This window comes from Colobus angolensis, unplaced genomic scaffold (genome assembly GCF_000951035.1).
Source record: "Colobus angolensis palliatus isolate OR3802 unplaced genomic scaffold, Cang.pa_1.0 Scaffold78, whole genome shotgun sequence".
Lineage (NCBI taxonomy): Eukaryota > Metazoa > Chordata > Mammalia > Primates > Cercopithecidae > Colobus > Colobus angolensis.
Genome location: NW_012121598.1, coordinates 4,680,894 through 4,698,080, shown reverse-complemented (window position 1 = coordinate 4,698,080; position 17,187 = coordinate 4,680,894). Strand labels below are relative to the sequence as shown.

General features: G+C 39.0%; 1 protein-coding gene across 2 annotated transcripts in view; it reads left to right on the top strand.

The window, feature by feature from the left end:
- FAM227B (family with sequence similarity 227, member B) overlaps positions 1–17,187 on the top strand; it is a 293,298-nt gene that overhangs the window by 68,098 nt on the left and 208,013 nt on the right. For both annotated transcript variants that reach the window (XM_011928590.1, XM_011928592.1), the window contains one exon: positions 12,760–12,886. In XM_011928590.1, the coding sequence (XP_011783980.1) occupies positions 12,760–12,886 (127 nt within the window). The remainder of the gene's footprint in view (positions 1–12,759; positions 12,887–17,187) is intronic.

Genomic DNA, 17,187 nt, shown 5'->3' with positions numbered 1-17,187 from the left:
CTGCACTGGGAACCCAAGTTGACAAGCCCTGCCTTGCAAGGAGCAGTGTGGGTAGGGGTCACACGGTCTTCAGTCTTGGTACTTCCTGGAGAAGTGCAGAGTTGTGACCACCCACAGTATTCAGGCAAAGTTGGGGCTGCCACATTAGGAGCCCAAGTCAGCAAGCCCTGCCTGGTGAGGAGCAGTGGGGATAGGTGGTCACATAGTCTGTAGCCTGGGTACTTCCTGGAGAAGCTCAGAGCCATGACCACCCAGGTTCAGGTAGGGGTGGGACCACTCTGCTGGCACCCCATGCTGGCAAGCATTGTCTACTGAGGAGCAGTGGGGCAGTCTGGCTGCTTCTTTGCACCATGACTGTAGCCTCTGTTGGGGCTACAGCAGATGGCACTGCACTACTCAGGGATTCAAGACCTGTAGGGCTCCAGGTGGGCTTGAATGGTTCTTCTGCAAAGACTCTCGGTGGCTCTCTGTCTCAATCTGGAGGCTCCTGGGGGTCAGGAATATCTCTCATGTCTGGGATTGCAAAGGTCTATCACAGAAGTGTAGATCCCCTCAGGACTCTCACTCACTCACCTTTCCCTGCGTTAGGGAGCTTCCCCCAACTCTACATCAGTTCTGGGTGGGCAGCTGCCTGGCTTCAATCCTCTTTGTTCTTTGTTGGTCCTGTTGCTTCCTTGGTGAGTCTTCATGGGATCTCGCTGACAATCCACTTGAGGAACTAGTATTTACTCACCAGTTTGTTTCATCTCCATGAGAGCAGCGTATACTAGCTGCTTCCCATCTGCCATCTTAAACTCCTTTATACATGACTTTCTAAAAGAGGATAGCAATAGCAAAGTTAAGTGAGATGAATAATTATGAAGCCTTAATTGTTAGTTTTATTCTGTATCTGAATTAAGATTTTTCACAAAACATTGTCAGATTGACTGGATTTTTAACTCTTGTTTATATCCCTCTATTAAAGGTACAAAGAAGTAATAAAATGGCCAAAAGCAAGTTATAAGAAAAAAAGACATATGTATTTCATAAAGTAAATAATAATTTCTAAGGTGGCTGACTAGGTGCAATCAGGAGGAATATCTGCTACCAAGGGACTGGGATATTGGGAAGACTGGTGCACTCTGAGCATGTCATCAGAGAGAAGGCATTGAGAGTGGATGTAGGGAGAACACACATGCTGGGCTGGAGGGAGAGGAATATGGGAACTCTGCATGGGGCTGTCATGCATGGGGACTTCTTCCTGGCCCCAGTGACTCCTGGGGAAGAGGTGAGGTGAGCAGGCAAGGGGCAACCGACTCTCACCGGAGACCTCTGGAATCCTGGCAACAAAGGACCAGTGACCCCTATGGACACTTGAGCTAGCAGGGAGAGCTGGTTGGAGATATGTTGGGGCAGAACTCTAGCCTGTGCAGAGGCCAGAGGGATTAGTGTGGGAATGTCCGTGATGGAGCACAACAGGAATGCCCATACCTGAAGGCTTGCCATGCTGCCCTAGGAGACTTTCATTTTAGGGGAACTGTCAGACCTGAACAGAGCAGGATATCCTTGCCTGGGAGATGGGCCAGTCTGACCTGAGTGCCCCCCGTCTACCAGCCTCTCCTTTGGTCCAGCCTGTCCATGGTTGCTTGCGGTCCAGCCTGTCCATTGGATGACCAAATGGGCTGCCTCCTGGGGGTCTACATTAAAGCTCTTGCAGTGACAAACAGTGCCTTACCATCAAGAGTTCCAGCAGAATGGCCCCTGTCTGATGAAGTGCTTTCGCTGGCACCACACGTCAGAGTGTTGTGGCCTGTGGCCCAAGAACACTTTGGCCCACCAGCACAGCAGGTTTCTAACCTCAAGGGGCCAGAGATCAAAGCTGGGGCAGGATACCAGCTCTCCAGAGTTGGAACACCCTGCCCAGGAGTGCTGGGCTGAGCTGTATAGCTTTCTAATTTCTTTCAGAAACAAAGTCAATAAACTGAACCCACCTTATACCACAATTAAACCCCTGACAAAATCAAATAAAAGAAAAAAAAATCCAAAGAAAGCAACTTTAAAGATTGAAGAAACATCAGCTCACAAAGATGAGAAAGAGTAAGTGCAAGAACTCTGGGAACTCAAAAAGATAGACTGCTTACCTCCAAATAACTATGCTAGTTCCCCAGCAATGGTTCTCAGTCAGGATGAAATGGTTCCCGGGTCACTTGCCAAACTCAATGAGCCAGTCAAATCTGCCTATATCAATAATAACCTAATTCTAGATATAGAATTTAGAATACAGATTAAAAAGAATTCATTGAAACTCAGTCCAAGGATTCTAAGGAATGCAATAAAATTATACAGGTGGTAAAAGACAAAATGGCCATTTTAAAAAAGAAGAAGCACTGATACAGGTGAAAAACTCACTTCAAGAATTTCAGAATATAGTTGCAAGTATTAACGCAGAATAGACGAAGCTGAGGAAAGGCTCTTCACAGCTCAAAGACTGATTCTCCAAAATCAACCAGTCAGACAAATATAAAGAAAAAACAATAAATATGAATGAACAAAACCTTCTAGAAATATGGGATTATGAATAGATACCAAATCTGTGACTCATTGACATCCCTGAAAAAGGGAGAGAAAGCAAGCAGCATGGAAAACATTTCAGAATATTGTTTATGAAAAATTACCCAACTTCGCTAGAGAGGCCAACATTCAAATTCAGGAAATGTGAAGAACTACAAAATACTATACAAGAAGACCATCTCCAAGACACATAGTCATCAGATTCTCCAAGGTTGACATGAAAGAAAAACATTAATGGCAGCTAGAGAGAAGAGACAATCACCTACAAAGGAAACCTCACCAATTTACCAGCAGACCTTCCAGCAAGAGCCCTGCAACCCAGAAGAGATTGGCGGCCTATATTCAGCATTCTTAAAAGAATTTCCAAACAAGAATTAATATCCAGCTAAACTAAACTTCATAAGTGAAGGAGAAATAAGATCCTTTTCAGATAAGCAAATGTTAAGGGAATTCACTACCAACAAATCTGCTTTATAAGAGGTCCTGAAGAGAGTGCTAAATATGGAAAGGAAAGATTTTTATTGGCCACTAAACCAACGACATTATAAAGCAATCACATAAAGAAGTCTGCATATAACCAGCTAAAAACACAATGACTGGATTAAATCTGCATATATCAATAATAACCTTGAATGTAAATGGGCTAAATGCCTCAATTAAAAGGGACAGAGTGGCAAGTTGAATAAAGAATACCCAACTGCATGCTGTCTTCAAGAGACCAATCTTACATACAATGATACCCATAGGCTCAAAGTAAAGGGATGGAGAAAAATCTACTTAGCAAATGGGAAAAAAGCAGAAGTTGCTATTCTACTTGAAGATAAAACAGGCAGAGGCAGAGCACAATGGCAGAATAGAAGCCTCACTGATTGTCCCCCCACAAGGACACCAAGTTAACAACTGTCTACACAGAAAAAAACACCTTCATAAAAAACAAAAATCAGGCAAGTACTTATAGTGCCTGGTTTTTAGCTTAATATCACTGAAAGAGGCACTGAAAAGATAGGAAAAGCAGTCCGAAATCACCAACACCACCCCCCCCCAACCCCCAGCAATGGCAGTGTAGCGCAGAGAGCATTTCTGGGTGCTGGGGAAAGGAGAACACAACATTGTGAGGCAGTTAATCAGTGCTGTCCTGTTAGAGCAGAAAGAAAACCAAACCAAACTCAGCTGATACCGGCCGACAGAGGGAGCATTTAAACCAGCCCTAGACAGAAGGGAATTGTGGATCCCAGTGGTCAGAACTAGAGAACCTGTAAACCTTGCCACAGAGGGCTACACATTCTGTGTCTCCAAGTAAATCTGAAAGTCTGGGCCATAAGGACTGCAACTCTTAAGCAAGACCTATTACTGAACTAGGTCCAGAGACAATGGACTGGAGTGTGCAAGCAACATATTGACACATCAGTAGGGGCAGCCAAGGGAGTACTGGCATCACCTCTCTCATAACCCCAGGCTGCACAGCTCGCAGCTCCAAAAGAGACTCCTTCCTTCTGCTAGAGGAAAGGAGAGGGAAGAGTGGGGAGGACTTTGACTTGCATCTTGGATACCAGCTCAGCCCCAGCAGAATAGGGCATCAGACAGAGATGTGAGGCCCTTATTCCAGGCCCTAGCTTCCAGATGACACTTCTAGACACACCATGGGCAAAAATGGAACACACTGCCTTGAAGGAAAGGGCCCATTCCTGGCAGCATTATCACCTGCTAACTGAAGAGCCCTTGAGCCCTGAATAACTAGTAGCAATACCCAAGTACTACAGTGAGGGCCCTGGGTGATACTCTGAGACTTGCTGGCTTCAGGTTGCAACATGGCCACAGGCAGGAAGAGCACCAGGTGGGCTCTTTGGGTCCCTGATTCCAGGACTTGACTCTTGGGCAGCATTTCTCAACCTGCCCTGGGCCAGAGAGGAGCCCACTTCCCTGAAGGTTGTGTCCCAGGCCAGGTGGCATTCAGTAAGAGCTGATTTAAGAGCCTGTGGCCCTTAAGGAAAGATTGGCTGATAGTCTGGCAATATTACTCATGGCATGGTGTGGCAGTGGCTACAGGGTGAGATGACTCTGCCTTTGGAAAGGGGAGGGAAGAGTGGGAAGGACTGCATCTTGTGGTTTGAGGGCCAGCACTAAGGTTTTTTTCTGTAGTCTCTGGCTCCCAGGCAGCACACCTGGACCTACCAGGGGCCTGGGGAACCTCACCACCCTGAAGGGAAGGACATAGGCCTGGCTGGCTTTGCCACTTGCTGATTGTAGAGCCCCAGGGCCTTGAGCAAACATATACAGTAGTCAGGGAGTGATTGCTGCAGGCCTTCAGTGAGACCCAGCACTGTTCTGGCTTCAGGTCTTACCCAATGCAGTCATAATGGTGATAGCCACAGGAGTGCTTATGTCACTCCACCTACATCTTTAGGTATCAGAACAGAAAGAGAGATTCTGTATGTTTGGGAGAAAGTAAGAGAGGAGAACAAAAGCCTCTGCCTGGTAATTCAGAGAATTGCCTCCACAAGTCTGCAAGAACCACAGTGTTACTGGGCTTGGGGTGTCCCTTAAAGTAGATACAGCTTGTATCACAACACCCAAGTTATTTCAAGTATCTGGAAAGCCTTCCCAAGTAGGACAGCTACAAATAAGCGCAGACAGTGAATATTATAATACCTAACTCTTTAATGCCCAGACACGAAAGAACATCAACTGGCATCAACACATCCATGAAAAGACTTCAGCAATTAACTAAATAAGGCACCAGGGACCAGTCTTGGAGAAACAGAGATATGTGACCTTTCAGACGAGATTTAAAAATAGCTGCATTGAAGAAACTCAAATCAATTCAGAGTAACACAGAGAAGGAATCAGAATTATATCAGATAAATTTAACAAAGAAATAGAAATAAAAAGAAGCAGAAATTCTGGAGCTGAAAATGCAATGGGCACACTGCAGAATGCATCAGAGTCCTTAAATAGCAGAATGGATCAAACAGAAAAAAGAATTAGCTTGAAGATAGGCTATTTGAAAACACACAAAGGAATCAAAAGAAAAAAGAATAAAAAACAATGAAACATGCCTATAGGATCTGGAAAATAGCCTCAAAAGGGCAAATCTGAGTTATTGGCTTTAAAAAGGAGGTAGAGAGATGGGGTAGAAAGATTATTGAAAGAGATAATAGACAATTTCCTAAACCTAAAGAAAAATATCAGTATCCAAGTACAAGGAGGTTATAGAACACTAAGCAGGTTTAACCTGAAAATTACTTAAGATGTTTAATAATCAGACTCCCAAAGGTCAAGGATAAAGAAAGGATCCTGAGAGTAGCAATATATAAGAAACAAACAACATACAATAATGCTCCAGTACATCTAGCAGCAAACTTTTCAGTGGAAACCTTGGCCAGAAGAGAATGGAATGATGTATTTGAAGTGCTGAAGGAACAAAAACATTTACCCTAAAGTAGTATATCTGGCAAAAATATCCTTCAAACATGAAGGAGAGATAAAGATATTCCCACACAAAAGCTGAGGGATTTCATCAATACCAGACCTATCCTACAAGAAATGCTAAAGAGAGAACCCAAATCAAAAAGAAAAAACATTAATGAGCAATAAATAATCACTTACATTTACAAAACTCATTGGTAATAGTACACAGAAAAAACACAGAATATTAAAACACTGCAACTGTTGTATAAACTACCCTTATCCTAAGTAGAAAGACTAAATAAAGGAGGAACCATTAAAAAATTATAATTTCAACAACTTTTTGAGACATAATACAGTAAGATATAAATAGAAACAACAAAAAGTTAAAAAGTGGGGGGCCAAATTTAAAACGTTGAGTTTTTATTAGTTTGTCTATGGAAATAGTGTTATGTTGTTACCAGGTTAAAATATGGGTCTTAAAATAGTATTTGCAAGCCTCATGGTAAACTCAAACCAAAAAACACACAGTAGATACACAAAAAATACAAAGCAAGAAACTAAAGCATGTCACCAGAGAAAAATCACGTTCACTATAGGAAGACAGGAGCAAAGAAAGAAGGAAGAGAAGATCACAGAACAACAAGAAAACAAATAACAAAATCACAGAAGTAAGCCCTTATCAATAATAATATTGAGTGTAAGTGGACTAAACTCTAATTAAAAGACTGGCTGAATGGATGAAAAAACAAGACTCATTGTTCTATTGCTGACAAAAAACACACTTCACCTATAAAGATACACATAGACTGAAAATAAAGGTATGAAGAAAGATACTCTATGCCAATGGAAACCAAAAAGGAGGAGTTGCTATACTTAGACAAAATAGACTTACATACAGAAACTGTAAGAAGAAACAAAGAAGGTTATTATATAATAATAAAGGGGTCAATTCAGCAAGAGGATATAACAATGTAAAAATATATGTGAAAATCAATAACGAGAAGAAATTTGGAAAGGCAACACGTGGAAATTAAACAATATGCTCCTAATGACCAGTGGGTCAATGAAGAAATTAAGAAAGAATTTGAAAAATCTCTTTAAACAAATGATTATGGAAACACAACATGCCAAAATCTATGGAATAGAGTGAAAGCAGTACTAAAAGGCATATTTATAGCTGTAAGTGCCTACATCAATAAAGAACAACTTAAAAGAAACAGTCTCACCATGTGTCTTAAGTAATTAGAAAAGCAAGAGCAAACCAAACCTAAATTAGTAGAAGAAAAGAAATAATAAAGATCAGAGCAGAAGTAAATGAAATTGAAATGAAAACAACTGACAAGAAAGATCAATAAAACGAGTTTGTTTTCTGAAAAGTTAGAAAAAATTGACAAATCGTTAGCCAGACTAAGTAAAAAAGACAAGACACAAAATCAGAAATGAAAAAGGAGACATTGCAACTGATACTGCAGAAAGTCAAGGGATTATTAGTTGCTACCATGAGCAACTGTATGCCAATAAATTAGGAAATCTAGAAGAAATTGACAGATTTCTAAATATTGCCACCTCCCAAGATTGAACCTGGAACAAATTCAAATTCTGAACAAAGTAATGAGATCAAAGCCATATTAAAAAGTATCCCAGTAAGGAAAAGCCCAGGACTTGCTGGCTTCACTGCTGACTTCTATCAAACATTCCAAGAAGAACTAATTCGAATTCTACTCAAACTATTTCAAAGAAAAAGAGGAGGAGGGAATACTCCCAAACTCATTCTACAAGGCAGTATTATTTGGATACCAAAACTAGACAAAGGCACATCAAGAAAAGAAAAGAAAAAACCACAGATCAGTATCAGTGATGGATATTGATGCAAAAATCCTCAACGAGATACTGCAAACAAAATTCAACAATACATTAGAAGGATCATTCATCAATACCAAGTGGCATTTATTCCTAAAGTGGAAGGATGGTTCAACATATGCAAATCGATCGGTGTGATACATCATATTAACAGAATGAAGGATAAAAACCATATGATCATTTCAATTGATGCTGAAAAAAGTGCTTGATAAAATTCCATATCCCTTCATGATAAAAATTATCAAAAATTTGGTGATATAAGGAATATACCTCAGCATAATAAAAACCATATATGACAGACTCAGAGCTAGTATCGTGTTGAATGGGGAAAAACTGAAAGTTTTTCCTCTAAGATCTGGAACATGACAAGGATATGCACTGTCACCAGTTGTTCAACATAGTACTGGAATTCCATGTGAAGAGAATGTATATACTGAAGTTGTTGCTAGACCATTCTGTAAATATCTGTTAAGTCCATTTGTTCTAGGGCATAATTTGTGTGCATTATTTCTTTGTTGACTTTCCATCTTGATGACCTGTTTGGTGTTGTCAGTGGAGTATTGAAGTCCTCCGCTATTATTGTATTGCTATCTATCTAATTTCTTGTGCCTAGTAACAATTGTTTTACAAATTTGTGAGTTCCCATGTTAGATGCATATAAATTTATGGTTGTGACATTTTCCTGTTGGACTGATTGCTTTATCATTATATAAATGTCCCTCTTTGTCTCTTTTAACTGCTGTTGCTTCAAAGTTTATTTTGTCTGATATGAGGATAGCTACTCCTGCTCCCTTCTGGTGAGATCATATGGTAGGCCACAAAACAAGTCTCAGTAAATTTAAGAGAATCAAAATTGTATGAAGTACACTTTCAGACCACAGTAGAATAAAATTAGAAATTACTCCAAAAGGAACCCTCAAAATGATGCCAATACATGGAAGTTAAATAATCTCGCTCCTGAATGATCTTTGGGTGAACAATGAAATCAAGATGAAAATTGTAAAATTCTTTGAACTGAACAATAATACTGACATGACCTATCTAAACCTCTGGGACACAGCAAAAGCAGTGCTAAGAGGAAGGTTCATAGCATTACATGTCTATATCGAAAAGCCTAGAAAAGCACGAATAGAGAATCTAAGGTCACATCTCAAGGAACTAGAGAAACAAGAACGAACCAATCCCAAACCCAGCTGAAGAAAATCAACAACAAAGATCAGAGCAGAACTAAATGAAATTGAAACAAAAAAATATAAAAGACAAACAAAAAGTTGATTCTTTGAAAAGATTAACAAATTTGACCATTAGCACGATTAAGCAAGAAGATAGAAGATCCAAGTAAGCTCAATTAGAAACAAAATGGGAGATATTACAATTGATACCATAGAAATACAAAAGATCTTTTAAGGCTACTATGAACACCTTTATGCTCACAAATTACAAAATCTAAAGGAGATGGATAAATTCCAGGAAATATACAACTCTCCTAGATTGTATCAGGAAGAAATAGAAACTCTGAACGGAGCAATAACAAGTAATGAGATTGAAACAGTAATTTAAAAATTGCCAAAAAATAATTTCAGGATCAGATGGATTCACAGCTGAATTCCATCAGACATTTAAAGAAGAATTGGTACCAATTTTACTGAAACTATTCCAAAAGATAGTGAAAAAGGGATTCCTCCATGATTCATTCTATGAAACCAGTATCACCCTAATACCAAAACCAGGAAAGAACATAACAAAAACAGAAAACTACAGACCAATATTCTTCATGAACATAGATGCAAAAATCCTAAACAAAATATTAGCTAACCGATTCCAACAGTATATCAAAAATATAATACAACATGATCAAGTAGGTTTCATAACGGGGATGCAGGGATGGTTTAACATACCCAAGTCAATAAATGTGATACATCACAAAAACAAAATTAAAAACCGTATGATTATCTCAATAGATGCAGAAAAAGTATTTGACAAAATCCAGCATCACTTTATGATTAAAACCCTCAGCAAAATTGGCATAGAGGAGACATACCTCAGGGTAATAAAGTCATCTATGACACATACACAGCCAACATTATACTGAATGGGGAGAAGTTGAAAGCATTCCTCCTGAGAACTGGAACAAGACAAGGATGCCCACTTTCACCACTTCTATTTAACATACTGGAAGTTCTAGCCAGAGCAATCAAACAAGAGAATGAAATAAAGGGCATCCAAATGAGCAAAAAGGAAGTCAAACTGTCACTCTTTTCTGATGATATGATTGTATACTAGAAAACCCTAAAGACTCATCCAAAAAGCTCCTATATCTGACAAATTAATTCACTAAAGTTTCAGGATACAAAATCGATATACACAAATAAGTAGCACTGCTATATACCAACAACAACCAAGCTGAGAATCAAATGAAGAACTCAGTCCCTTTTACAACAGCTGCAAATATAAAATAAATAAATACATAAATAACTTGGGAATATACCTTACGAAGGAGATGAAAGACCCCTACAAGGAAAACTATAAAACACTGCTGAAACAAATCATAGATGAGACAAACAAACAAAAACACATCCCATGCTCACAGATGGGTAGAATCAATTTGTGAAAATGATCATACTGCCAAAAGCAACCTACAAATTCAATGCAATTCCCATAAAAATAACATCATCTTTCTTCACAGAACTAGAAAAAATCCTAAAATTCATATGGAACCAAAAAGCCCACACAGCCAAAGTAAGACTAAGCAAAAAGAATAAATTTGGAAGCATCATATTACCCAACTTCAAATTATACTACAAGGCTATGTTACCAAAGCACCATGGTACTAGTTTAAAAATAGGTATGTAGACAAATGGAACAGCATAGTGAACACTTAAATAAAGCCAAATACTTGGAGCTAACTGATCTTTGACAAAGCAAACAAAAACGTAAGGTGGGGAAAGGAGACCCTATTTAACAAATGGTTCTGGGATAATTGGTAAGCCACATGTAGAAGAATAAAGCTGGATACTTGTCTCTTAACTTATACAAAAGTCAACTCAAGATGACTCAAAGACTTAAATCTAAGACCTAAAACCATAAAAACTCTAGACGATAACATTGGAAAAACTCTTCTAGACATTGGCTTAGGCAAAGAGTTCATGACCAAGAAACCAAAAGCAAATTCAACAAAAGCAATTAGGTGAGACTTAATTAAACTAAAAAGCTTCTGCACAACAAAAGAAATAATCAGTAAAGTAAACAGGCTCCTGAGTGGGTGCAAATGTTTGCAGACTATGCATCCGACAAAGGACTAATATCCAGAATCTACAAGAAACTCAAACGAATCAGCAAGAAAAAACAAATAATTCCATTAAAAAGTGGACAATGGACATGAGTAGACATTTCTTAAAAGAAGATATACACATGGCCAACAAACATGAAAAAACGCTCTACATCACTGATTATCAGGGAAATACAAATCAAAACCACAATATGATACCATTTTACTCCTGCAAGAATTGCCATAATTAAAAAATCCAAAAAAATATATGTTGGCATGGGTGTGGTGAAAAGGGAACACTTTTACACTGCTGGTGGTAATGTAAACTAATAAAACAACTATGGAAAACAGTATGGGATTCCTTAAAGAACTAAAAGTAGAACTACTGTTTGATCCAGCAATCCCACTACTGGGTATCTACCTAGAGAAAAAGAAGACATTATGAAAATGTCACTTGCACACGCATATTTATAGCAGCACAATTTGCAATTGCAAATATGTGAAACCAGCCTAAATGCCTATCAACCAACAAGTGGATAAAGAAAATGTGGTGTGTATATATATATATATGAATACTACTCAGCCATTAGAAGGAATGAAATAATGGCATTCACAGCAACTTCGATGGAGCTGGGGACAATTATTGCAAGTGGAGTAACTCAAGAATGGAAATCCAAACATCACATGGTCGCACTTATACGCGGGAGCTAAGCTATGAGAATGCAGAGGCATGCATATAATGGACTTTGGGAACTCAGGGGGAAGGATGGGGGGGATGGGAATGGGAGGGACACGAGGGATAAAAGCCTACAAATTGGGTACAGTGTGCATTGCTCAGGTGATGAGTGCATCAAAATCTCAGAAATCACCACTGAAGAACTTTTCCATGCAATCAGACACCACCTGTTCCCCCAAAACTATTGAAATCAAAATAAATTTTTAAAACAACAACAACAATCCAACCCAATAATTTCATCTTCTTCTCCCTCCACTGGCTGTGACTCAGACTTACTCTCTCAATAAATTGTACTAGTGTTTATAAAAAGAAATAATCTGGCCGGGCGCGGTGGCTCAAGCCTGTAATCCCAGCACTTTGGGAGGCCGAGACGGGCGGATCAGTAGTCCCAGCTACTCCGGAGGCTGAGGCAGGAGAATGGCATAAACCCGGGAGGCGGAGCTTGCAGTGAGCTGAGATCCGGCCACTGCACTCCAGTCCGGGCGACAGAGCGAGACTCCGCCTCAAAAAAAAAAATAATAATAATAATCTGTTCACAAAGCCTCCTTAACGTGCAATTTGCCTATATAAGAAACCTGCACATGTACCCTTGAAGATAAAATAAAAGTTAAAAATATTAAATAAATGTGTAACTAGTTTTAAAAACTAAAATTAAAAATCGTAAGGAAACCAAAGAAATTTAATTTCCAGGTGGTTGGAGGGAGTGGAGAGGGTGGCATTGCTCCTTACTGAAACATATTCCAGTTCAAATTTGGCTTTCAGGCATAGTGATGTACATTAATTTATGTAAATGTGATTTTAGAATTTAAAAAATGGCAAATTTTTATTTGGTTAATAAATTGTAAGGCAAATTTAAAAAATAATAATTTCTTTCGCAGCTGACATATATTAAAATTTAAAAATATAAAATTAATCTGATATGATTTTTTTTTGGTAGATATATCCTGATTGTTTGGCACAAGCCATATATGCAACATTCCATGAAGCATTTCCAGAATCTAGTTACCTCTTTAATGATGAATTTAAAGAAGATCTAGGGAATACCATTTTTCTTTGGTGTTCAGGTATGAATATATCATTTAAATATTGATCACTGTTTTGGTAATTTGGGGGTTGCAGTATTTTATTTATTCCATCCAAAAATATTGGTAGTTCTTTTTCTCACAAAGCATGCCATGGCAATACCCATGTGTTAAAATAAATGTTATTTGCTTTCTTCTGAAAATTTCATTTTACCATAATTAATTACTTATTAAATTTAGAAGCCAATATCTTATAAGCAATGGAATTATTATGGAAATATTAGGGAAAATTATTATGGAAATGTCACAGAAATAAAGTCATACCGTGTATGTACTATATTTGGACCATACATGTTTTAAACTGCTTTTAGAATCCTACTTACATTTAATTAGCAAATAATATTATTTAGGAAAATTCTAGAAATAATTTAATTTCTCAGAGAACATTAATCAAGGAAAACCTGTTTTTTAATCACTGTGTAGGTGAAAATGGTAGGATTGAAAAGCTAAAGGAAAGTAAAACTCAATCCTAGAACATTTATCAAGAGATTTAAGTACTAGGGTTTAAAACTAAGATTGAGAAATATAGTTTCATGTTCCTGGAATGACCTCCTGGCATTTTTTAATAAGGTTATTATTACTAACCACCAGAAGCTATCAACTGTTTTCACATAGTTCTTGTAAATATTTCTATCTAAATGTTACCTGATTTTTAAAACTGCTTAATGTCAGTTTTTACTAACCAAATCACTTTTATAAGAAAATGTTTTGTACCCTATGGAGGGAGGCTTTGAGAGGTAAAGACTTGAAAATAACCCTGAGAAACCACCTATGAATACACACAGGTAAGAATCTCCTGCTAGTTATATAAAAAAATCAAATTAATTCAAACATAAGAAACAAAAACGAAATGACCACAGCATTCATACAAAGATACAATAAGAAAAGAACATGATGAAGAGTAGAATAATGTTCTACAGACCTGTTATGAACTGAATTGTATCTTCCCCAAAATTCATATGTTGAAGTAAATTCCTAATCTCTACTACACCTCACAATGTGACTGTATTTGGAGGTGTGATCTTTAAAGAGGTAATTAAGGTTAAATGGCGTTACGTGGGTGGGCTCTAATCCAATATGATTGGTGTCCTTATAAGAAGTGGGAGAGATAAATGATATGAGCAACACGGTGGATTAGGTTATATCAGCTTTTATGTCTCTCACACACACACACAAAATAGTTAGACTGCTACCCATGAACAAAAATAGTCCTAGAAGGGCTTAAACGTCATGTTTAAAACCTACGGCAATACAGTACAACAAAACCCAATAATTGCACAGAAAGGATTTCTGGGGAGATTGACATATGTGAGACATCTGTATACACCTAGGAACAAAGAAAGGTGGAGAATATCAGAATCAGTCATGAGGCAGTTACCACTCTGGTCTCCAGTGGCCTGCTCTGCAAAGGATCCTAGCAGCCTTTTCTAGTAAGGACTTCAACAGTTCCTGAGGCAGCCACACACTCCCTGCAGCTTTCACATCAGATGTCCCCTTAGTGTTGATCCTTTTTGTCTTGAGGACACTGCTGGCTCTTGCCACTGAGATGGTTAACCAACAGCCATTGCTGTTTTGACCTCCTGGAGCGAGAGAGAGACACTGCTGTGCTCCAACCTCAATAAGAAGCCACTGTTGTGCTATCCAGGGCTACTCGCATCCAAAACCATGCATGCCACAAACTCCAGAGCCACAGACACCCTTTGCATACCCACATTCTAGGCCTCAGCGTTGTTGCAGGAGCATGCATGTCCATGTTTCATATTCCAAAGTCATTTCCACAGCAAGCTAGCCTGCACCTGGGACCATGGAACCACTTTTACTCCACACATGTCTGCACTTTAAACTCGAGCTCTACAGCGAGAGTTTAAACACCTCATATGGACACCAGAGACACTGCTACAGCAGCTGCATCAGCATTGTGGACTCGAGAGCAACAGTGAATTTGCATATGCCCATGCTCTGGACCCCAGATCCCAGGGCAAACACCTGCACCCATGACACTGGACCCACTGCAACACCACCTCAGATTCCTGAGCTCTGCATGAATTTATTCTCCAGACCTCATTTTCTCGTTTCTCCAAAAGTTCACATGCCTCACACACCATTATTAATGTTGCTACAAAGGAACCTGCACCATAGGTACCAATGTCCCTACTGCCCCAGACCCTGGAGCCACTGACTCTTCATGTGTATTCATACTCCAAATCCTGGCACCATGGCCACTTTGTGGGCACCGGACATCAGACACTGATGCCACCACCACCACCACGAGGATGCCCACAAACTGAACCTGGCATTTTTAGGAATATCTGTGGGCATGAATTCCACTATGGGAGAAAAAGAGATTAGTAAGATCCCAGCAGCCTTTCTAACTGAAGACCCTAACAACCCTCACAGCCATCTCAGACACCGCTAGCCTTGGCAACTGAGGATGCTGCAATTTTCACTGATGCTGACTTCATCTGACAGAGCTGCGTGGGAAATGTAAGCTGTTGCATGCTCACCAAGCCAGAAATACGACACCTCACCTAGCCAATGCTTTCACATCCACCCATAGTTGAAGCTCTTTCCCCACCAAAACCAACATGTAAATTCTGGAAGAGGTGACTACACCATCAAATGTGCAGACGTTAATGCAAGGCAAAAAGAAACAAGGAAAACAAAGAAACATGATACCACCAACAGAATGCAGTAATTTTCTAGTAACCCAAAATAAATGGATACTCAATAATTTCCTGATAAAGAATTCAAAATAATTGCTTTAAGGAAACTAAGTGAACTAAAAGAGCATACAGATAGACAACTAAACAATAGAAAAAGATACTTGAACAAAATGAGATCAATAAAGAAATAGGAATTTAAAAAACCAGAACTCTGGAGCTTAAGAATATAGTGAATGAAATAAAAAATGCAATAGACAGTGTCAACAGCAGACTTGATCAAGCAGAAGAAGGAATCTGAACTCTAAGACAGGTCAGTTGAAAGTATCCAGTCAGAGGAGCAAAAGGAAAAAAGAATGAAGAAAGGCTACAGGGTTTATAGGAAACCACTGAAAGAGTTAAATTTTACATTGCAACCTTTTCAGATGAAGAGAGAGAAAGGGGCAGGACCTGAAGCCTTGACCCACTGGAGCATTTGCACCCCCTGGTACCCAAAGTGAAGTAGCACCCAACCCCTTGGGGACCCAAAGTCTCAGCCTACCAGAGCATCCTCTTTCTCCAGTGCCAAAGCTGAGGCAATGCTCCACCTTCCAGAGACCCTAAGCTTAGGTCCCCCAGAGCAGTTGTGCCTTCTGGGGCCAAACTGATGAAGCGCTCCATGTTCCACAGAATCAGAAGCTTGGCTGAGCTGTTCTTGTCATCTTCATGTTGAGTAGGCTGAGGAAAAGGAGGAAAAAGGGATTGGTCTTGGCAGTGGTAGAGGCAGATGAAAATCCATATGTAAGTGAACCCAAGTACTTCAATTTATATTCTTCAAGTGTCAACGGCATGATTAGACTCTCTCCTGACTTGCAAAGTTTTTGTTGAAAAGTCCACTGAAAGCCACCATTTTCCCTTGTATGTGAGGAACTTTCTTTCCCTTATTGCTTTCAAAATTTTCTGTCCCTGATTCTTTTATTAACAGTACAATTTTATTGACTAGTACCTTCATGTTGTACATTAGATCTTTAGACTAGTTCATCCTACGTATCTGCTCCTTCATAACCTCTAACCTATATCTTCCCATTCATGCTCTACCCCACCCACCTTGCCTGGTCCCAGTAACCAATGTTTTATTGTTTATTTCTGTATCTTTGATTTTTCTTATTTTCCAAATATCAGTGAGATCATGAAATATTTTTATTTCTGTGTCTGGCTTATTTCACTGGATTATTCCTTCCAGGTTCTACATTGTGGGGCAAATGGCAGGATCTCCTTTTTTAAAATATTAGCTAAATAATATTCTGTTTTACATAAACACCAAAATATTTTTATCCATTCATTAATCAGTAAGCACTTAGGCTGTCTCTATACCTTGGCTATTGTGAAGAATGCTGCAATGAACATGGGAGTGCATGCAGATACCCTTGTGATGTGCTGATTTCATTTCCTTTGGGTAATATACCCAAAAGTGAGATTGCTGGGTCACATGGTAGTTCTGTTTTAAATTTCTTTAGGAACTCTCATACTGTTTTCCTCAATAGCTGCATCAGTCTACATTCTTACCAATAGTGTATAAGGGTTCCCATTTATGCACATGCTTACCAAATTTGTTTGTCTCTTGACTTTTTTTTTTTTTTTTTT